The following is a 22,690-nucleotide window of genomic DNA, read 5'->3' as shown; positions in this document are numbered from 1 at the left end:
CGCGGCGCGGCTGAGGGGCGAGCGCGCTGTTTCCGCGGGGGGGTCTCCACAGTGCTCCGGGCGCCCACGCGGCGTGACAAGGAGCCGCCCGGAGCCAGGCGCCCGCTCCGCGCCTCTCCCCGGCCACGGCTGGCCCAACCGCGGGCAGCGGCCGGGGAAGGGGCCGGGCCCACCCCCCCCCGCCGCCCGGCCCCCCCCGCGGCCGCGCTGCCTCGTGGCGGGCGCAGCCGTTGCGCCGCCGCTCAGTGCGGGCAGGCGGGCGGCGCGCACGGAGGAGCCGCCGCGCCGTGAGGGGCGGGAGATCGCGGCGCCGCGCGGGGAGCCCCCGGCGCTGCCCGCCCAGCATGCTGCGCAAGGTAAGCACCGCGCTCGCCGTCCGGCTCCGAGCGCCGACCCGGGCGAGTCCGGGCGGGGACGGGAGCGGGGGCAGCGGCGGGTCCATCGGGGCCCCGCCAGGTGGCGCCTTGGCGCCGGGCGGCCCCCGCGGGGCAGTTGCGCCCGTGAGGGCGGGCGGGGCGCGGAGCCGCGGGCGCGGTCCGAGGGGCGCGGTCCCAGGTACGGGCAAACTTTGCCTCCCGGGGCGGGCCGTGCTCTGGCCGGAGTTGCCATGGCTGCTAGCTGCGGCGGAGAGCCGGGACGCGGGGTCTCCCCACAGGCCGCCGCTGCTGGCTGCGAACGCGGCTGCGGCGGCCCGGGGCGAGTGCCGAGCGCCCGGAGGCGCCCGAGGCTGCGGGCGGGAGCGGAGCCCGGGGGCTTCCACTGCCGCTATTGTTCCCTGCACGGCCGCAGAGGATCCCTTGGCTGCGAGATCTCCGGCGCGGATAGACTTGGGCGAAGGGAACAGCTCTCCATCTACACGAGGCAGCGGCGCTGGTGGTGCTGTGTGCAAGGCTCTCATGACTACCGAAGGCACCCCTGAAAGGTGTAGAAAAATAAGCAGATGCTCTTAGCCGAGGAGAGCCTGGTACCCAACCAGCCCCCACTTCGGAACTGAAACCAAAGGCTGTTAAAGTCAATAGGGATCCTTTCCCTGACATCTGCCTCCAATCACAGTTTTCATTGCTCCTTCCAAAAAGGGAAGCTTCCCTTCCAGGTAGACTTGGGCTGCGTCCTGATACAGGCTGTAACAGGATAGTGCCAGTGTAGAAGGCACGTTATCAGAGTGAATCGCACAACTACTCGGGCTTCTTGTCCCGCTGTTGTTCCTATCTTGCTCCTATTTTGTGTGATCTTTCCAAATTTTGATGTTACATCCTTAGGCCCATTAGCCTAAGTGTGCTGTAGCTCAGATAACTGGAGTAATAAGACGTCTCTCAAAATTAATGTTAAAAGATGTAGGAAATCTCTTCCATCACTTCCTGGTGAATGAGGTGGTTGGAGCCTGGGATCCTCTTCAGCTGCGCTGAGCCACAGATCCAGGTTGCAAAGGCTGTGCTTGGTTTGGCAGAGCCAGGGGAACACAGATAAGCGAGATGATTTCTCTTTGTTTTGGGAGGAACCCTCCACTTAGCTGGACTCCCTAAGCCTGATATTGCTAATCTCTTTTACAAATAGCAGTATTTTACACTTAGTGTTAATTATTGTGTGTTTGTTATGTGGTTTGGACAAGCTGGTTATGAGAAAGCTGATTAATTCTATCCTCTCACAGTGAATAACGTGGAACAAATTCTTTATTTGAATTTTATCTTCTTCCATTGCCCATCATAGTCCTTTGCTACAAGAAGAGAAAATGCAGAGGTGGTCAAGATTTGAAATTACCGATTTATTAAAGGGTGAAATTACCTTGGCAATTGTTTGAGCCCTGGTTTTTTTTTCATACCTTATTCTGTGGCTGCTCAAGGGCTGAATCGGGCTTTGAGGGTTGGTTTATGCTGTCATCCTGTTTTGTGCTGCATGTTTATGAGCTGTCCATCACAGATTGACCTCCATGTGAATTATGAGCCACTTGTGCTAAATTCCTCTGCTGTACACAACTAGAGCACTGCCAAGAGATGTTAAACTAAGCTAATGTTAGCCTAAAGTTATAACATTTGTAATTCCTAATTTTTAGGCAACACCTTAGTGCTAATGAAGGCTTCATAACAAATCATCTGAGAAAGGAAATCTCCTTTTAGACAAATGGAGCAAGAAATAAAAAGAAATTGCAGCTCTCACTTCGAATCAGGAGTGCTGCAATTTTACTTCAGGCATCCCACAGGGCAACCTTCCTCAATGAGTTCATAATCCTTAGCATGTCTTGGAAAAACAGAAGTCAGTGTGGGGAACCAACAGTAAAATTAATTTCATGTCATGGCTCTCTAGGATGGAGTGTGAAACTTCCGTGTTGACTGCTTTGTCTCCTCTTTATTCTCTGCTGTACCAGAGGATTTTCTACAATTTGCATCTTAACATCCCCTTTTTTTGTTTTTATATCTGTCAAGAAGGGAGCATAAAACACAGAGAAACCTTTCTTTTTCTACTGTTCCCCCATCATGTGATTTTATGGCCAGCAAGAGGAAGCCTAACATTTGAGACCCCTCTGTTTAGCTGTCCCTAAATGCAGTTAATGTTTCAGTGATTGCTTCAAAAGTAAGTAAATAAATAAAAAAAGCTGGGCCACTGAGTTGGAAAGCTCAAGCTTTTGCATGGGATTTAGTGTGGGTCAAAAACTTTGTGTTAAATCTGCACTTTCCATTTGGTTCATGTTTTCCAAGGCCATCTGTGCTCATAAAGGAGCAATAAGCAAAAGAGTTGTTTTGGGTGCCTCATTAACATAACAAAAACCTGGGGTTTGTGGCTGGAGACATGAAATAATGTCCTTTCCCTTTCTGTTTGAGATGTACTGAATTTCAAGTGTAATGCAGAGAAGATGGCTCTGTGAAGATGGGTGGAATCAGTGAAATGTTGGTGCCTCTGGGGAGCTGCTCTCGAGTTGTGTGGCTGGGCTGAGCTTTCCCTGGGCTGGGCCCTTGGCTCCCCAGGTGAGCTGATCTCCCTGAGGAGCCTGCCTGCGCTTCAGTCTCTGCAGTGGGATGGAGTCCTTCAGCACTGGTGACCGGAGGCCAGCAGCGCTGTGCAGAGGCTGGCAGTGCTGGGGCTTCAGGAGTGACACAGCGATGCTCTGTGCAGCACCCTCTGCACTTTTGCTCCTGGGTCCAGAAGGACATCTGAGGTAGAGAGCCCTCCACGTGTTCCTCAGGTCCCTGCTGGAGTCTGTGGAGTCTCTGGAGCAGTCCAGACGAAGTGAAATCTGGCACTGTTTGCATCGGGCCTGTGCACTGTTTGCACTGGGGCACAGAGAGCACCATGGACAGGGAAGGATGGGCAGTAGCAATGCTCTGCTAGCCTGCTGCTTTCAGCATTCTCTTCTGGACTTGGAGCTTAGCTCAACAGTTCTTACCAAGTGCCTGCCTCTGCTTACTACCCATTCTGGCTCCTCCAGCTACTTGTGTCCAACCTGTTCTTCACAGAGGGAGCAATTTCTAAAATCCTTAGAGTACTAGTGGGGTTACTGATTACTAATTATCTTGACACCATATTTGAGATGCTTTATAGGAGTTTGATCATTCCAGAGTCCCCCCCTTTACTCATCCCTACACTTTCTTTTCAGTCTTCAGAAATGTGATACCTGTGTGTACAGATCTTCCTGGCCACCATTGCTTCTCTTGCTCTTCAAGCTGTTCAAAATAGTTAGAGATGACGTAGAAAGTACATGTCCAAGTACTTTCTTGCTTGTATGAACCCTCGTGTAATATGTGTGTGCTGCATCTGGATGTGTAACTAATGTCAGCTGAGGCTGGTCCATTTGATTTCATTCTACATGAAAGATCTGAATCTTTTTCTTCCGTATGCCCCTCTTTTCACTTAGTTTCTTATTAGTAAGAAAATGCTAATGCATATATAAGCAGGAGGAAAATCCCTGAGGTTGTTTTCCTGTTTTTGTGTGCTTCCTCCTTCCTGGTCATTCAAATACTGTAGACTGGCATTGTGGTTAATGGAGACAAGCTGTCTGTTAGATATCTCAGGAATGCAGTGACAGAGAGGACAGACTACATTGCCAGGTAACAGATGGAAAGCCACTTCTCCAGACCTCAACAATCTTGTCTCTTTGGATTTGTTCCTCTCAGTTTCTCTTGCCAGATGACCTACCTGTCTTAATTGACCATATTAGGAGTTAATTTATTCAGTCTCAGCGGTCTGTCACCAGATCACTGAAGTACATATTACATATAAATTCTCGCTTATGTCTGCTTATATTATCTCTCTTGTTCATTTTCCCTAGGGTAAACAAATTCACATGTCAAATACTGCCAGTGTTATTTCTTCAGGAAGGATATACCTACACTTGGAAATTAATGAAAATCAAATACATCACCAAGAAATTAGCATTTAGGAACAACAAAAAGGAGAAATTAGTATGAGCAGATTATACTGAAAATCCAAGCTGGGCTAAACAAAGTCTGTAATGAAGATGAAATTGCGTGCTACTTCTGTTTTTATTATCTCTCATTTAATACTCTTAGGTGGGTTTGGTCTCTGATAATCAGTAATCTGTAACTTATGGGGAGGGAAAGAAAACAGTCTACCTTATTAATGTTCTGTTTAATTCATAAGGAAGTGAGGAGGGACAAATATACTTTGCCAGGTACAGATCAGTGCTTGCTATAAAATTTATTCATCAGGTGTTTGAGCAGAATGAAAGCTTTATTTTTAGCAAGTTGTCATTGTCTGGTCTTTAAAACTTGTTTGGCAAAAACTGGGACAATTTGTGCTTATGGGGGAGTGTGACACTCTGGCTCTGCTGGGAAAGAAATGTGCCCCTTTGTAATATTTTTCTGCTCAGAAATTGCCTTCAAATAGTATATAGTACTGTCAGTCACAGACTAAATTTCAGGGTTGAGGTAATACAGAGATTTTCCTTTTCAGCAATTTTAGAGGCTCTACTATTTTGACTACCCTCAGGGAATATGAAATGTGTTAGCAGTTAAATCCATGACAACAGATAACTTACTTAAGCATTAGATTTAGCTGATTTAACATGCAGTCAATTTAACTGGCTAAGACACAGTCCACCCTGGCACAAGGGAGCACTGAATAAATCCAAGCTCCAAACACAGCAGAGTGGCAGTTCAAACTGGGGGCTCTCCCTTTCGGGAGAAGCAGGACAGACAGACAGACAGAGATTTCTACAGCTGAGCATGCTGTGACAGGCGTGAGTTTAAGTGGATTTTAGTGAATTTGCAGTGAATTTAGGTGCCTGCAGGTGTTTAAGTGCCTAAAAGATCTCATGATGTGCCTGAGGATTTCAGTGGGAGATCAGCATAGGTGTTGAAGGCCTAGAGAGGATTTCCTTTACCTCAAGTGCTCCTCTTTGCTAAGGAGTTCATCTTTCCCATCACTGCTTCTGCTGTGGATTTTTATTGTTATTCAACTGATTAGCAGCAGGATCCAGCAGTGTCTGTGATGCAAAACCAGATCAAAATGGGGTCAACATTTTCCAGTGCTTGAAGACTTGAAAGTGGCAAGGATATAAAGGGGACCTAGGCAATGAGGCTGAGACTTCAGGCTCAGTAGTGGTGTGTGCTTTGGAAGACAGTAGATGATGGAAAGATATTTCATTTTGCTCAGCAATGTAAAATAGGATGTTTAAAAGATAGGGTGAATTTTTCTGCAGTTTTGGAGGTCTTAAGTTGTAAGTGTCATTGTGGTATAAAGAAATGTCAATGGGATTTCTCAGATATATCTACCATCTACTTAAAATCTGTCCTAAGATTAATTTTCTTAAGATTAGAGTAAATTTCTTTAAAGGTGGGCAATAAGGAATCAAAATGTAATGGAAAGTCAATGGGGTTTATGTATCAAAGTCCCTGGGTTCACGTTCTAAAATGGCATGTCAATGGCTGATGTGCTTTCAACTGTCTTATACTTTTACCTCTGCCACCTCTGTTGATAAACAGAGAGGAGAGCAAGGCATAATTGACCTGTGGAGGAAGAATAGAAAGTGACTGATTGTTCAACCTGTGTCAGCAAAAGAACTGGGGCCCTCAAATGAAACCATCAGGCCTCTCAAGTTCAGAGCAGAGGAATGGGCTCTGCATTTAGCTGTGAGATTCCTGGCCACTGGGTGTTGGGGGGAGCATGAGTTTCCATGGATTCAAATTCACACAGAATATGCCCCTGAAGATAAAGGGAACACTGCTGGCTCAAAACCCCCTAGACCTGCAGATCTTCATCAGCTGGGAAGTATTCTGGGGAGCAGCATTCCATGGTTATTCTAGTCATGGGTGTCTTCCCAAGATATCTATCCACTGTTGGCCACTGTTCCAGCCAAGATACAGGCATGGATTTAATATGAACCACTATGTTCCTTACCATCTAGCAACATAGAACAACTGAGCTTTGTGTTCTGCTGAGCTTGCTTGTGAGATATTGAACCTGTTAGCCATACCCTTGATTAAGCATGTCACCTGGGAAAAGTTTATGAGTCTGTGTTGTCTCAGAGAATATGTGCATAATTTGAGATTGCAGTTGTGAGAAAAGAAATGGAGGAAGGCTAAGATGTCTTAAACATGACAACTTCACTGAACTAAACCCAGAAAGGTTTGATTAAAGTAATTTCTTTTGTTCAAGATTGCCCTTCAGGGCAGAGGTAGGTCAGGATGGCTGGTTGCACATTTGTCAAAAGCTTGCCTGTACCAGGATGAACATTTCCATTTCCTCTTGTTCTGAGGTGAAGGCAAAGCACTTTCTAGCACAAAAGACACAGAGAAGGGCCAGTTAACATCTTTTCCTCTATAAGTTCTCCAATGCTGGAATACTGTCCTACTGACAAGACAATTAAATCTTAACTTTAAGAAACATATATGAAGAAAATAGGCATGGGGAGAAAAGGGGAGAGATGAGCTGATTGAAGAGTAAGTAAAACTTCAGGAGGCTTTGATAGTCTCCAGTTGTGAGGTAAAAAATGACTAAAGTTCTCCTTTTCTGCCCTGCTACAACATCTGTGCATATCTTGACAAATCTCATGAGGCTTCAGGACCTTTAAAATCATGACACTGGCTCTCTGGTCACTGTTTTCCTGCTTCTGAGCAATTGATCTTAAGCCATTGTATTTAATGTAGTTGAACTTGACCTTAAATGCCAGAAACCATCATAAAAGAAAATGCTTCACTAGCCCATATTATTCTTATCAAAACTGTTTTGAAATAGAAAATTAGGTTTTTATTTAAAAAATAAAACCCCAACAAACAAAACCCAGAAAATATATTTCTGAGGAAAATATTATTATTACAATGAAAAAGTAACCTCTGTTTGAAAAAAAAAAAAACAACAAAAGGCAAGCTTAAATATTTTTATTCTTATTTATGGGAAATCAGAATATTTTCCAGGAGAAAAAGAAATATTTTTTCCCTGCAGCAATACAGTATTAATGCTTGATAGTTTGATTCAGATATTCTACCTTTTATCTTTTTATTTGTAAATTAGTTCATTTTTTGGGTTTTCTTGTGGTTGTTCTTGTGGTTTGTTTGTTTGTTTATTGTTCATCTTGGCATTTGCTAGCATACAATTATTCGTACCAGTAGTCTAATTTGCAAGTCTCCTAGTAGTTCTCCATTCTTTTCAAGTATTCTAAAAACAGTTTTGTTACGTATTCTCATTGTCTTTTCCAGCTTATTTCTGGACAGATGAATAAACACACTTTTTAATGCATTTCAATTATCTTACTTTTTGTCAAGATGTACTTTCAGGTAACACAATTAATTAAAACTCCATTAACTGTTTAAAAAGGATGTATCCCCTGGTGGTAAACCTTTGGTACTGGCCTACTTGAGTTAATGAGTGTGAATGGATGTATTATAAATATTGATTTGATCAAAAATAAAGGGGATTTTTTTTAACCTTTTGCTTGCTTTTTATGTTTAAGCCTGAAGATATGTACTTTCAATTGCTTTTTTACCATTTAGATTCAATCTGTTTGGATCTTCCTGAGACTTAGAGCCTGATTCACAAATAGTGTGGCCAGCAGGACCAGGGCACTGATTGTCCCTCTGTACTGAGTATTGGTGAGGGCACACCTCAAATCCTGTGTCCACTTCTGAGCCCCTCACTGCAAGGTGCTGAAGTGCCCAGAGAAGGCAACAAAGCTGGTGAAGGGTCAGGAGAGTGAGTCGTATGAGGAGTGGCTGAGGGAGCTGGGGGTGTTTGGCCTGGAGAAAAGGAGGCTCAGAGGGAAACTCATCACTCTCTACAACCATCTAAAGGAGGCTGTAGCTAGGTGGGGTCAGTCTCTTCTCCCAGGCAACCAGCGACAGAGCCTGAAGCTGCACCAGAGCAGGTTCAGGTTGGATATTGTGAAGAATTTCTTCATTGAAAATGTTGTCAAATATTGGAATGGACTGCCCAGGGAAGTGGTGGAGGAGGTATTCAACAAATGACTGGATGTGGCACTAGTGATATAGTTAAGTTGGCATAGGGAGGTTTAGTCAAAGGTTAGATTCAACGATCTTTTCTTTTTTCTGTTCCCTTCTCTGATGCTGAAAGCAGGGCTGGTTGTCAAGGCTTTCAGTGCCACTCACTGCTGCCAGATCAGCTGCTTGTCTGGGCAAACTGTGCTTTTGTGGCTTGCAGAACACCTGCACAGGAGGTACCTGAGCGCAAGACTAAATGAATGAGAGATAGGAGCACGGAAGGGGTTCTTCTGAAGGGTGATAAGTGTTGTATTACTTGAATAAATTTCAGGTTTTTTAATTGCTGGGGAAAAGTGTAGCCAGAGAGCTTTCTAGCAATCCTGAGTGCTGTCATTGCAGAAACTGTGTAGAATGAGTTGAGGATGTGAAGAATAAAATATCCCTAGCCTTGGGTGATAATAGAAGCCTCTGTCTTCTGATAGTTATTTAGCATTAATTATTTTAATGTGTGATTCAAGAGGGTTTTTTCATCCAAGAGTAGTTTTTCACTTAGTCCTACAACAGGTGACTTGTTTCAACTACTGTTTTCAGATTCTAAAAAGTAGGAGTGCAGATTTAGCAAGCAAGAATGTGTATCTAGATATATAATACTCAGTTAATTCATGCATGTTGAGACAAAAATAAAAGATTTATATCCTAATACACACTGGCATACCAGTTCTAGGGGTGGGAGTGAGTAGTCAAGACTTGTACTTGGAGCCTCTGCTGCCAAATTGAATAACTGAAAAAAAAGGTGAAGTTACTTTAATTCAGTGCTCTCTTACAGAAATACAGCATTGGTGGAGAATAAAGGAATCCGAAGTCCCTGGTAATGGATAGTAATCTAATGTAAATCCCCAGGCAAGTTAAGTTAATGTATTCTCGGCATGGTGCCTGGAGTAGGATGGGGGGGAGGAATGGGAAAGGATGAATCAGCTCTGATGTTTTGCAAGATCCTGCCTTCTAGTTCAATATTGTCTTGTTTTCTTTGCCTAAATTTATTCCTGACAGGTGGTGACAGAATGTTTTCATTAAAGAAAAGTTTCCTAGAATTGCAGAAATCATATAAATTCTCCTATGGCAAACTAGCATTCAGACTTACAAGTGGCCATATTTTCTTTGCCAGCTCTTAAAAGCTTAGGAATTCCTCATTGCTGCCTAAAATCCCTTTTTTCCCTGGGCCCCATTATCCAGCAGTGCAAGGCAGAGAGCACAGAAGTGCAACTCCTGCTGCTGACCCATGCGCAGAGGGGGAGCAGCTGCCTGCAGGAGTCCTGGGCAGCTGCAGTCAGGTTGAACCTTGTCCCTGACACCACAGTCGCCCTGACCCCAGGTGGGCTTGAGGCATTGCCAGCATGTGTCCTGACCTGCTTTTGCACTGCTTGATGTTGAATTATGGATCCTCTATGACATTGTTCTGCTAGAGCCTCTCAGGGATGGGTTTACAGTTTTAGAACTGCTGTCAAGAGAGGGCAAGCTGGTGCTTTGACAAGCTGGGCATAGGAAACAGTGCTATAAGAATGCTGCTGTAAGAATAACACAGGTTATTACACTTGCAAAGGGTGCTTGTGCCTCCTTTGGCACAGCTGGTGGAGCCAGAGTTGATCCCAATCAAACAGGGGGACAAAGCCACGACTGTTTGGGTGGGGGGTAGCTGTGCCTCACTTCATACCTCCTTGAGAGCTAGTGGCTCAAGTTTATTGGAACCTGCCCTCCCTGCTCTGGTTTCCCAGTTGTGGTTCCTCAGTGAATTTGGATGAGAATGTGGGATCACTGTCAGACTGTGGCACTGTGGGGACAGATGAAAAAAAGACTCTCTGTGCCTGAGAAGTCAACCAGAGAGCTCCTGTTTCCAGCTCTAAGTCCAGGGACTGTGTGTGGACCAGGTTTCCATGGGTGAGGTGGGACAGGGGAGAGGAAGAGGAGCTGCCTGATGAACCAAGTGCTGGTGTCATTATTCTCAGCAATGCTGAGCACGCTTTGAATGCTGGTTCTGGTGTGCTGATCCACCACCTCCAGAATAGACTGCCTGTAACAAGTGCTCAGGTGTTTGAGCTGGGTTTTTTGTTCTCTGTGAGAACTATATTTAGACAGAATACGATTTAGAAATGGAAGACACAAATCACTGAATCAGAGGGAGTCATGGCATTGAATCAAATGAAGAAAAAGTAATACGTTCCCTAATCAGTTCACTTGTTTCTTGCTTCTGGGGTCCATTTTGATTTTATAAGCACATTTTCATACTTGGCACTGCTTCTGTAGGAATTTTTAAAGTGTGTGTGTGTTCTTAGTATTTTTGCTGTGCTTGAGATCAGCACTGTTAACCTTACTCATTTGAATGGTTCAGTCCCCTGGGCCTGTACAGTGGTCCTGCTCCTCCACGGGATGGATTTTGGCAAACAGCTTTAGAGATGCTACAGAGGGTGGTGGGACAGGAGCGGTACTCACCACATGGCTGAGTGTGCATTAAAAAGCCCTTGCATTGACAGAACTTAAAGCTTGTAGAACTTCCCATTTCAGAGTGCTTATAAGCATTAATGAAGCCTCATGACACCACCATGAAGTAATGTAAATATGTATTATCACTATAGTACATGGGAGGGCAAGAGAGAAAATTATTTTGTGCTAAGATTGCCAGAGAAATCAAGGGGAAAACCTATAGATTTAAAAGACTGTCTTATCCTAGACAATTGGAAATTGCCTTTCTTAGTTGCTGTGTTGTAAAAGCATACACTTGTGTAGGCACATGCATCAGTGCTCTCCTGAACAAAGACATGTTCCTAAACTAGTGCTTGGGAAATGAGTGCAGCTTTGAAATAGCTGAATGATTCTGCAGGGAAAAGCTGTGAAATTTTTGTATCTATCACTGGGCTTACTAAGGGTTTTTTTTATAGCTTGATTAGCAATTTCAGACTTTTCTCATGTGAGTTCTCCTTCCCCATAACTCAGTTTGAAAAGAAGGATGGGGGAGAGGGAAAGGACAGCACCTTCAGAACACATGAGGAGTGGGCCTTGGGTCTCTGGGCAATAGTTGGGAGGAGAGAGTAACTGAAGGAGGGTGGTGTGGGGCTGAGGATGCCTGACAGAGCTATGGTGTGAAAATTCAGCTATTGGACGAAGCATTTCTGGGACCTTCAGGGACTCTTCTGCTAGTTCTGCTGGAGCATCCTTTCATGGTCATTGTAGGTCCTGGTCTTTGTCCTCTCATCCTGCTTGTAACTGTCACACAGCCAATGCCATTTCAGTGTAATTCTACCCTTGGTGCATCCAGCTCCTTCCATCTGTATTTGTTCTCTGCTCCTAGCAGCTCCTTGGCAACCTGCCACATGAGATATAATCTGCAGCCTCACGTAGAGAATTACTGTACTCTGACCTCCTGTGTGTTGCAAACTACTTCTGCTTCATAGGGCTTAATCCTGCCAAGAGCTAACCTCGACTTCAACCAGGCACCCCTATGGAAACTGCCTTCCCACACGTGAATTAATGGTTTAGAGCAGTGCATGAGTGGAAATACATTGACCCCTAAAGGGTAGAAATCAGGATGATGAATTAAGTTTTTCAAGTGAAGTCTGTAAGCTAATTCTAGCTGAAGAAAATAACTTTCCTTTTTGGAGGGGAGGATCTTCTTTCATGAGTAAAAAGCTAAGGTAAAAATGAAAACCTAGTCAGGATTACTAATGCAAACACCATAAGGTATTTGTTTTATTGGTAGCACTAATGTTTTCTGATCAGCTTTCAGTGAACATAATTCAAGAGTTTTATGTATGTATTTATATAGCATAAATCTAGAGATTCATGTGGTGTAGTATCTTGTAAGACAAATACTTAGGTATACTCAAGAACTAGGACACAGATAATTACATTTCTGATCAAATTAAGTATCTGCATATTGAAATATCCATTAAACAACCCTTCTGAGGCATTTCAAATTGCATAAAACTCACTAGCTGTATCCCTGCTGATTCTGATGCACATTTCTACTCAGTTTCTCTGAACTTTACAGTCTGACACCTCAGTTTGTTCAAAGGCTGATCAGGTTAATTTGCTCACAGTAACATTGTTTCAGAAGCCACAAAAGCCATTTTTCCTGTACCTTAGGTAGCTCCACGATTACTATTTCTGTGGGCATTTCCATTTCTGCTCTCCTCCTGTGGGAGGTGCTCCCACAAATGCTGCCTCCCACCTTCAGTCATACTGCTGTCCTCTTGGGGTGCATCCACCAGTGGTGCATCCTTTCAAAATTACCTCCAGGCTCTGTGACTGGCTTTCTTAGCTCTGATCCCCATCTCCTGCCATGTAAAGTTTGTGTAGCTCTTCCTGATGCCTTCATGGCTTTCTCTGTGGTCCCCTTCTCTGGCTTTCACTGCTGCTCCATGTTCTCTGCAGTCAGTGGGTAAGGCAGCTATCAGATGCTTTCTTCCCCCTCTCTTTGACTGCACTCCACTTTGCCACTTCCATCCCGAAAAGCCCCTCAGAGCCATCCCCTCTGCATGGCATTGCCTTGTGAATAGGACTTTGGGTACAGGTCTCTCTCAGCTATCTTATGCTGCTAGCATGCTCTTCAGATAATGAGGTGTGAAAGAGGGACAGAAATTACTCAAAGTGTGTGTTGATTAATCTATCCAGTCTTCCTGAAAACAAAGGGGCAGGTCATGTCCAGGTTTTCACTAATGCTATATTTGAGAATTTTCTGTTAGCCTGTGGTATATGCTGCTACCCAGGAACAAGACTCCTGGGATGCTTTGGCAATTGTGAACCTTCCTGTGCTCTCTGTGGGTGCTTCCCAAGAAGATGGGGCTGAACAATGAGTAAAATGTTTGATTTTCCCTCAGACTTTGGTTGTGTGTCTTGCAGTGAATCTGTTGCCTCACAAGTACTGTTGTGTACGTCTGTGTTTGGGGTAAACACTTGGGATTGAATTGATATGAGGACTTCTGTGTAGTCCTCACCAGTATCTAGAAAAGGAGGTATGTGAACTTGCATGCTGAACTTACTTTGTTTAAGTATCCTGCATTGCTACAACAGACTAAGAATTAGCATCTGCATGTCAAATTTTTGTATTACTAGTTTAAACCAATTGAGCTGTGTATGATTTGCCTTCTGGACTTTCCCTCTTACTAAAAATAGGTGATGATTAGTGCCCAGTGTAAGTTAGACATGAGTAAATGTTGTTCAGCTAAACAGCTTGAATAAATGGTGCCTTTTTACATGCCTGTTTGGAGCACAGAAAATCAGTCTGCTACCAAAGCTGGATCCCTACCACTGGATTTTTTGGGGATTCCAGAAGTTTCTGACCTAAAGCCCAGTTCATCATACAGTTGCCTTAATCACGCTATCCAGCCATGAGCATTTAAACTGTACAGATTATGTTTGAGAATTACATTATGGAAATACAGACAGATCTGTTTAATGAGGTACAAAACCTGTTATGTATGAAATGTATAAACTCCACTTATCCATGAGACACGGAGGACAAAGGATAATTTTGATAATCAAGCTTTCTGAATATGGCAGGAATATTCAATATGATGAGCATTAAGAGTCATGACCTCATCTGGGACGACACAAAGCTTGTATAATCCAAGTGCTTCTGTATTGTATTCAAAGGATTCAATAGTATTTAATGTTTGGGCTCCAGTTTGGTAACTGCTGTTAGTATCCAACTCAAAAAGATCTGTAAAAGTCAAGTAAGTCCAAGAGCTTCTCACTGCCATTGATAGTATTCAGTTAGCTATGACTGGGGACAGACAAGGAGAATTTGGTCTTCTACTTCTTAAAGAGAGCCAGTGTGCCATTCCACAGTGTACTTGCAGATTTAAAAAAAAAACAACAAACCCTTGCTTTCTCTGAAAGTTGTATTTTAAAGTTTTAAAGATAAATACTTCTCCTTTTTGTTAAGGTTCAAAGCTCAGAATGTTTTGAAACGTTTTTCTTGCTCATTTAGAGAAAATCCCACTTCATTTGAATTAATTTCTGCTCCTATGGTGATATTTGAAATAAAGAATATCTTGGATGATCAAAATAGGAAATAAAGAAACTCATCATATTAACCTTACTGGTAGAGTTTTATTAACTCTGAATGCTGATATTCACAAGTTCATCCAACCTCCTGTCTCCCTCTATTGTTGTCCTTTGGTTTTTAAATCCATGGAAGGTTTTTCAGCCAACTGCAGCTGAAATAAGCTTCCCATTACCTTGCCAGAATGGTAGGGATCAGCTCAAAATCATCTGAGTCACTGGACTCTGATGGGATCTGTGTTGACATTCTTGACATGAAGTAGCCTATTCTCCCATTTGAAATGCAAGTCAGGTAATGGTAAGTGAGAACATCCTCATGTAGATATGCATGGACAGTTGTGGTGTCTCTCCAGCTGTTTCATTTAACTGCTTTGCATTCTGCCAGACTGTATATTGAGTGTGTCTTCTGCTCCATGGGCAGAGTGAATATATGACTCCAAAGAGATGCATCAATAGATGCATCTCTTTGGAGTCATATATTCACTCTGTGAATAGATGTTGTTTGTTGGTCAACTCACAGCCTGAGTCAATTCACTGGCAATTGCAAGTCTTGAAGTCAGCTGTAGTCTGACACTGGTTTATCATTCTACCATGTGCTTAACTTGGAAAGAGATCTGTGGCCTTTCTATCACCTCACTGGCTTTTTGAGCACTTTGGTCCATTGGTTGAAAGGGTGCAGTGCAAGGTCACTGCTGGGATGCAAAGCTAGATCAAAAGTACCTGGAAGAAAGAAAATATCTAAAGGTAAGCTCAGGTAGTTCTGCTATCTCTTCCTAATGTGTTCTTCTGCATAGCATGTGGTAGCTGGAGGTGGGTGAGCCATATCTTGTGGTGGAGACTGCAGAAATAACAGTGGTTTAAAGACCTCACATTGTTCATGGCAAAGGACTGCCTGAAAGCTGAGGAGTTCTTAGCAGGGCAGGAGACTGGCTGGATACAGAAGATCAAGGGGGACCTGAACTCATGGCCTTGTTATTTTCAGATCAGTTAGGCTCTTGCAGGACAACCCAACAGAAGGTTCCGCATTCGGTGGGCATTTATTTTTCTGACCCATTTCTTTTTCTTGTGCTGTGTAAAACTGGTATTGTACCCTGACACAAAACCAGTTCTGTGCCCATGGGATTTGGAGATTCGGGAGGGTCCTTATTTTTGCATTCTGGAAGTTTGTTAAGAATCACACATCACACTCCTGCTATTCTCTCCCAGACTGACATAGTCTCCTTTTTATAGGTGGCTTTATGTCCCTTTCACCATTCATTTAAAATGGTGGCCAGGTCTAATATAGCAGCAAATCAATAGACACAGGGTATCTCAGTAGATCATTTTACCAAAAGCACTAGGAACTTCCTCCAACTCCACTTGCAAAGACTGCATTTATCTGACAGCTTGACCTGCACATTAGATGTGAACTAGAAAATAACTTGTCAGAAGTGTCTTTGTTGGCTGTTGCCATGCACAGAAAAAAGAGCAGAATCTTTATGGTCTTACACGTTTGAGGTTGTATAAAGAGAAGACAGATCTGGCTGTTAGACACAAACATAAATTTTGAAATGGTGTTGCAGTGCTTGAATGAAAGTGTCTGAGACATTTTGGTTTTTAGAACAAAACTATGTGATTTCTGAGAAAATAATGTGTGAAAGTACAAATGCCAATGATGTACACTCTCACTGTATCACTGCAGTTTCTGTAGGATGACTTGATTCACTTAAATTAAAAGTAGGAACTCAATGGGGTTTTGTAGAGCATAGAAAATGCCAGGGAAAATCTTCTCAGGTAACGTTTTAAAGCAGTGCCACCTTATGGTTCATTTCAGAATAGGGACGTTTAGTGTCCCACCCTTGCAAAACACTGTCTGTGTTTCTGTTTGGAGGAGGGGGTGATGGGGTGGTGGACTATACCTTTCACTATCAGGACTAATTACAGAGAAAAAAATGTGATTATTAGCTTGCTTCTCAAAGAAGAGCTGTTCCTTCTGTACAATTACCCAGCACATTGCTCTCACAGGCAAAAAATCATGCTCCAAGCCCATTCCTCCCAGATTCCTTGTATGACTGCCTAAGGCTCCTGTTTGTGCTGAAACGTTGCATTCCGACCCAATGGCACAATCTAACATCTTGGTAGCTGCAGCCCATATTCATCATACTTAGTCCTGCTGTCCTTTCATTCAAGCCATGGTAAATAATTGCTAACTGGTCAAGAGCTTTGAAATTCTGCCATCACTGTTGCTCACCTAAACTGAAGATCCCTAAGCATGGTGGGTTTCATGGATCTGATGTGACCATGCATCCAGGGAAGATGATCTTAGAAAAATCCTTGCAGAAAGAACTGGTCCTCTCAGTCTCTTCCTGCTCTTGTTTCAGCTTGTGGCAGGAGTAGCTGCTGTTTGGATGCCAAAAGCTTGTCAGAGCTGCTTGGTTGTGTGGCTGCTCTGAATTTCCTCTGAAGTCAATTACGTATTGACGTATGCTCCTGTGTTAATTACAGCTACTGCTGCAACTTGGTGACCTCTTTTGTCTGCAGTAGCCATAACAGTTTGCAAATAATTCTGGTTAGCCTGTGAGAGAAATGTCAATAAATTACAGGAGAAAAAACCCTGGAGATACTTTAATTAAATTTTAGGTATAAAACTAGCAGTTTCTTCCAACAACTGCAATGCAGAATTCCCAGAAGTGGTATTAAGGAATACGGGTTTGTTTTCTGCCCTGCTGAAAGCAGAGAAGTCAATTTCTTGTGGAAATTACTATTTGAGATGGAATGAGAAGTGACCCAGGGATGGATGTGTTGGAAGCAGCTGGGATTTATGTTCAGCTGCTACTGCTCTGCTGCTCAGTGCAGTTCACACAACCATCACCACCACCTTCCCCAGTGTTAGCCCACCACTGATTGCAGTGGGGTTATAATAAACCAGGAGCCACTAATTAAGTTTTGTCTCTCTCTGTTGGACTAGTTTATACATATACAGACTGTTCTTCTTTCTTTTAGGTACATAAACACTATGCAGCATCTTTATTGAGCATTGTGCAGAGATGGCCAGCCCAGCATGGCTGTTAAATTCCCTCAGATTCTAGCAGCAATCCCATTTATTATAGAAGACAATAAAGCTTAGTAATGAAAATCACATCATTAATGTTAGCTTAAATATAGCTGTAGCTATAAATTTATCTTGTTCACAAAGGTGTGTAGTCAAGGCCTGTGGCTAGAGAGAATGCTTTGGAAACTCAGTTTCCTATGGTCTCGAGCCTTATCATTCACAGGCTTTTAAAAACTAAATTAAACTACTATTTTCTGTTTTTCCACGTATCCTATACAGTTCCATACTTTTTCTTACAGCCTTTGTTCTGTCAAGTATTTCCACAGCTACGTGCAGGCTGCCTCATTTAACTTAATTGGGCAACAAAATCAAAACCTTGGTGTCCTTCACTCTGATTTTACAAAATACACATCATATTTGAGCTCATCATATTTGATATCTCCAGTATCTGTCTGATTGGCCTGAAATCAGCATTAGAAGTTTATTATATACAAATAAACAGACCGCTCCTGGAAATCTGATTTTCATAGGGAGTTAAGCTAACTAAATATAGTCAAAAGTATGGAAATTACAGCCAATGTAAGATGACAAACCTGAAAACTGAAAATACGGTGATAGAAGAAAAGAGTCCAGAAATGCAGCCTTGGAAGATCATGTGAAACCCTTCCCATACTGCTTCCATGATTCAAGGAGTACTGCAGTGTTTACTTCTGAATGGCTGAACTCGCAGACTTGGGTCAGGTTCTTCTTAGGAACAGATGGTTACAGCTTTGCTGGCCACAGGTTCAGTGCCAGCACAATGCTGAACGCCAGCTGAAGGTGAGCACATTTTGGAACAAATTTATAATGTGCCTTCAATTGTCTGTTTCCATAACACTTGAGAAAACTGTGCTGCTCTGCTTCAGGGCATCCATAGCAACTTTAATACATGTTATTGGTTTGTCAGACCTGCCTATGATTTACACTTCTCCTTGACATTATTTCTGTTTAGTTGATATTTCCCTTTTATTGTAATAAAGTTTTTTTTCCTTTTCCCATCAAACAGTGACTGTATGTGTTATACAAAAATGAGAGAACTCACTGACATGGAACTTAATCATGTTTCTCTGTGCCCTTGATATAATCTTTCAACAGCATCAACACTTTCAACAGTGTATTCACACTGATGGGTTTATTGATGTGACATAAACTACTAGATACCAAAATTATATATCTGGGAAATAAAGTAACTACAGCATTTGGAGCAGTTTCTGGCATTTTCAGTCCAGATTGAGGTGACTTTAGACGCATATGGTAAGTCATAAAAAACTTCTGAAATATCTAAACATGTCCGTGACCATATACAGCCTGCCGTGACAAGCTGGTGTGCTGATTGCATGGGCTGGATGCCAGAGCTCCCTGCTCAACCAGGAAACCTTACTCAGCTAAACAGGATTCTGTGACTCTCAGGTGTGTAGTGCTGATCATGCTCAGCAGCACATTTGCATCTATGCACTCTCACACTGCATTATTAGATGAATGGAATGGTTTTACTGCTCCAATTCTTTGAAAGAAAGGGGTTTAAGTTTTAGGAAAAAAAGTTGACTTCCAAAAACGAGTATATTCTCATTGGAATCACAGAATCACAGAATTTCTAGATTGGAAGAGACCTTTAAGATAATCGAGTCCAACCCACGCTCCAACACGTCAACTAGAACATGGCACCAAGCACCACATCCAGTCTTTTTTTAAACACATCGAGAGATGGTGACTCCACCACCTCCCTGGGTAGATGATTCCAGTATTTGGCCACTCTTTCTGTGAAAAACTTCCTCCTTAATTCTAGCCTGTATCTTGCTTGGCGCAGCTTGAGACTGTGTCCTCTTGTTCTGTCTGTTGTTTCCCAGAGAAAGAGACCGACCCCCAGCTCACCACAGCCACCCTTCAAGAAATTGAAGAGAGTGATAAGGTCAACTCTGAGTCTCCTTTCCTCCAGGCTGAACAACCCCAGCTCCCTCAGTCATTCTTCATACAGCTTGTGTCCCAAGCCCCTCACCAGCCTCGTTGCTCTCCTTTGGACACACTCAAGCATCTCAACATCCCTCCTAAACTGAGGGGCCCAGAATTGGACGCAATACTCAAGGTGTGGCCTTACCAGTGCCGAGTACAGGGGAAGAATGACCTCCCTGCTCCTGCTGGTCACACTATTCCTGATACTAGCCAGGATGCCCTTGGCCTTCTTGGCCACCTGGGCACACTGCTGGCTCATGTTCAGTCGACTGTCAACCAGCACCCCCAGGTCCCTTTCCTCCTGAGCACTGTCCAGCCACACCGTCCCCAGCCTATAACGTTGCAGGGGGTTATTGTGGCCAAAGTGCAGGACTCGGCACTTGGACTTATTGAACTTCATCCCATTAGATTCTGCCCATCCATCCAACCATTCCAGGTCCCTCTGCAAAGCCCTCCATCCCTCTAACAGATCGACACACGCTCCCAGCTTAGTGTCATCTGCAAATTTGCTAATGAAAGACTCTAAACCCTCATCCATGTCATCAATAAAAATATCAAACAGAACTTGCCCCAGCACAGACCCCTGAGGGACACCACTGGTGACTGGCCCCAGCTGGATGTAGCACCATTCACCACCACTCTCTAGGCCCTGCCATCCAGCTAGTTCCTAACCCAGCAAAGAGTGCTCCTGTCCAAGCCACAGGCTGCCAGCTCGTCTAGGAGTATGCTGTGGGAGACAGTGCCAAAGGCCTTGCTGAAATCCAAATAAACAACATCTACAGCCTTCCCTGCATCCACTAGGTGGGTTACTTGATCATAAAAGGTGACCAGGTTGGTTAAACATGACCTACCCCTCCTAAACCCATGCTGACTGGGTCTGATACCCTGGCCATCCTGTAAATTCTGTGTGATGGCACTTAATATAAACTGTTCCATTATTTTGCCAGGTACTGAGGTCAGACTGACTGGACTGTAATTACCAGGATTGTCCTTTGCACCCTTTTTGTGAGTGGGTATCACATTGGCCAGCTTCCAGTCATCTGGAATCTCACCAGTGAGCCAGGACTGTTGGTAAATGATGGAGAGTGGCTTTGCAAGCTCATTTGCCAGCTCTCTCATTACCCTGGGGTGGATCCCGTGAGGTCCCATAGATTTAGGAACATCCAAGCATTTCAGTAGTTCTTTGACTACCTCCTCTTGGATAATGGGGGGACCATTCTGCTACCTGACACCATCAACCATTCCAGGCAGGCAGGTGTCTTGAGGGCAGGTCATCTTCCCACTAAAAACTGAGGCAAAGTAGGCATTAAGCACTTCTGCCTTCTCCTCATCTGCAGATACTGAGTTCCCTCCCTTGTCCAATAAAGAACAAAGGCTGGTCTTACCCTTCCTTCTAGCATTAATGTATTTGTAAAAACATTTTTTATTATCCTTTACAGAAGTCGCCATTCTAAGTTAAAAATGAGCTTTGGCCTCCCTAATTTTTTTTCTGCATGCTCTAGCAGCCTTCTTGAATACTTCCTTAGAGACCTGACCCTCCTTCCAACGCTGATACATCCTCTTTTTATTCCTAAGTTCCTCCAAAACCTCCTTGCCCAGCCAGGCTGGACGTTTACCCCGTTGACTGATCTTTCAGCACACAGGGAAGTGTGATAATAATGGAGTAATTATTATAGCTTTGTTTTGAAGTCTCATTTGACTTATAATTTTAAGAGTGTAAATTTGTTTTATGTATTTTTGAGGCGACAGTTATTGGTGTGGCTTTTGTTTTTTATAAATATATTTTATGGAGACAGAAAATTATTTTATTAAGTATTTCCTACCTTTAGCATTATGTTGCTGAAACTGAGAGACAAAGAAAGAAGCTTTTCAAAGATTCTGCCAGATTCTTTAATGCCAGGTTTTCCTATGTGAAAGAAAACTTTTAGAAAGTGTTCAAGATAATATAAGTAGAGAAAGTGGTTTTTTGTTTGCTACTGAGGAGAGACTTCCTGTGGCTGTACAACCTCCTATGTTCAGGAAGGCTTACAGTTGTAGGAAGACTAATATTGCTGGCAAGGCACAACATTCCACGGGGTGTTCTAGTGGTTTTCTTCTATCTTTTCTCTTTCTTCCTATTTTTTCTTATGTCAGAAAGAGAAGCCTGTTATCACAGTTGCTTGTTTTAACATTCCCTGGCATTTAACTATTGTCTCAGGTATAAAACAATAACTCAGTATTTCAGCCCTCTCCTTGGTATTCATGGCCAGGTACAAAGATGGGCTGACCTTTACTTGCCTTCAGCATATCTAATTGCCAGCCTTGAAGGCTTGCTTACACTTGTATACAAGGTCTCACTGTAGGTGTATGTGAGTGTTGGTTAATTTCTCTGTATTAGAAAATCTCTCAGCTTTGTGTGAGGTGAGGAGACAAAACCATTCAATGTCTTGCTAGGGCTTTTTACATCTGCAAGAGCATTGTAGTTTGTGACACCCTATCTCTGATTTGTTTCTAATTGCACCAGCAGTAAAAAAGCTCAGCTTAACTTTATGCCGTTTACTTTTTAATGCATTTGCAGCCTTTGTATTGTCTTTACATTTTTAACAGAAGATTGGATTTTGGAAAATTCTATCTGTATCATAAAGAGAAAAGTGCTGATTTTATCATACTTTTAATCTCAAAGGTGCACAAATGTACAAGAATTTGCACAAAGGGATTAAGCGTGCAGCACAGAGAATGATGTGTTATCCGTGCTTCTCATGTGAGGGCATTTTGTTTCAGTTGCCTGGAAAACTATTATGGATGCTACAAGCTGTGCAGGAAAAGAGGTTCTGCTAATGGGCAGAGGTAATTAGTGTTATATCAGCCTTCATGCTTGTATGAATCCTGCTGCAGGATCAATGTGTGAATCTGAGTGAGGCCCTCAGGCTGTGAGCTGGAAGTGGCATAGGGTCTAAACTGTAATATAATGCATTGTCTTGCAGTTTGTTGTTCAGGGCTCTGCAGTGAATTCTACCACTTGAATGATCATCACCTGGTTGTGTCTTTCTTCAAAGCCCTGCTATGCTCTACAGGAGTACATTAGGATGGAGAGCTTTGGATAGTTGAGCTTTTAGCCTTCTTCTCTGTTGCGTCCTTCCAACATGTGCTGCAAGAGAAATAGAAAAATAATTGTTTATGAGGGAAATCTTAGTGCAAGCTGGGCTCCTGCAAGGGACACATCAGCCCCATCTCCTTACAGAAACCA

The 22,690-nt window shown here is 43.3% G+C and overlaps 1 protein-coding gene across 1 annotated transcript in view; it reads left to right on the top strand.

Moving 5' to 3' along the window:
- Positions 1 to 284: 284 nt before the first annotated feature.
- Positions 285 to 22,690, top strand: part of TMCC3 (transmembrane and coiled-coil domain family 3) — a 135,304-nt gene continuing 112,898 nt past the window's right edge. Inside the window, exon 1 of the mRNA XM_030238405.2 lies at positions 285 to 356. Coding sequence (XP_030094265.1) covers positions 345 to 356 — 12 coding nt within the window. The 5' untranslated portion in view covers positions 285 to 344. The remainder of the gene's footprint in view (positions 357 to 22,690) is intronic.

This window comes from Serinus canaria, chromosome 1A (genome assembly GCF_022539315.1).
Source record: "Serinus canaria isolate serCan28SL12 chromosome 1A, serCan2020, whole genome shotgun sequence".
Classification (NCBI taxonomy): Eukaryota; Metazoa; Chordata; class Aves; order Passeriformes; family Fringillidae; genus Serinus; species Serinus canaria.
The sequence above is the reverse complement of the archived record's forward strand: the minus strand, read 5'-3'. Positions and strand labels throughout refer to the sequence as shown.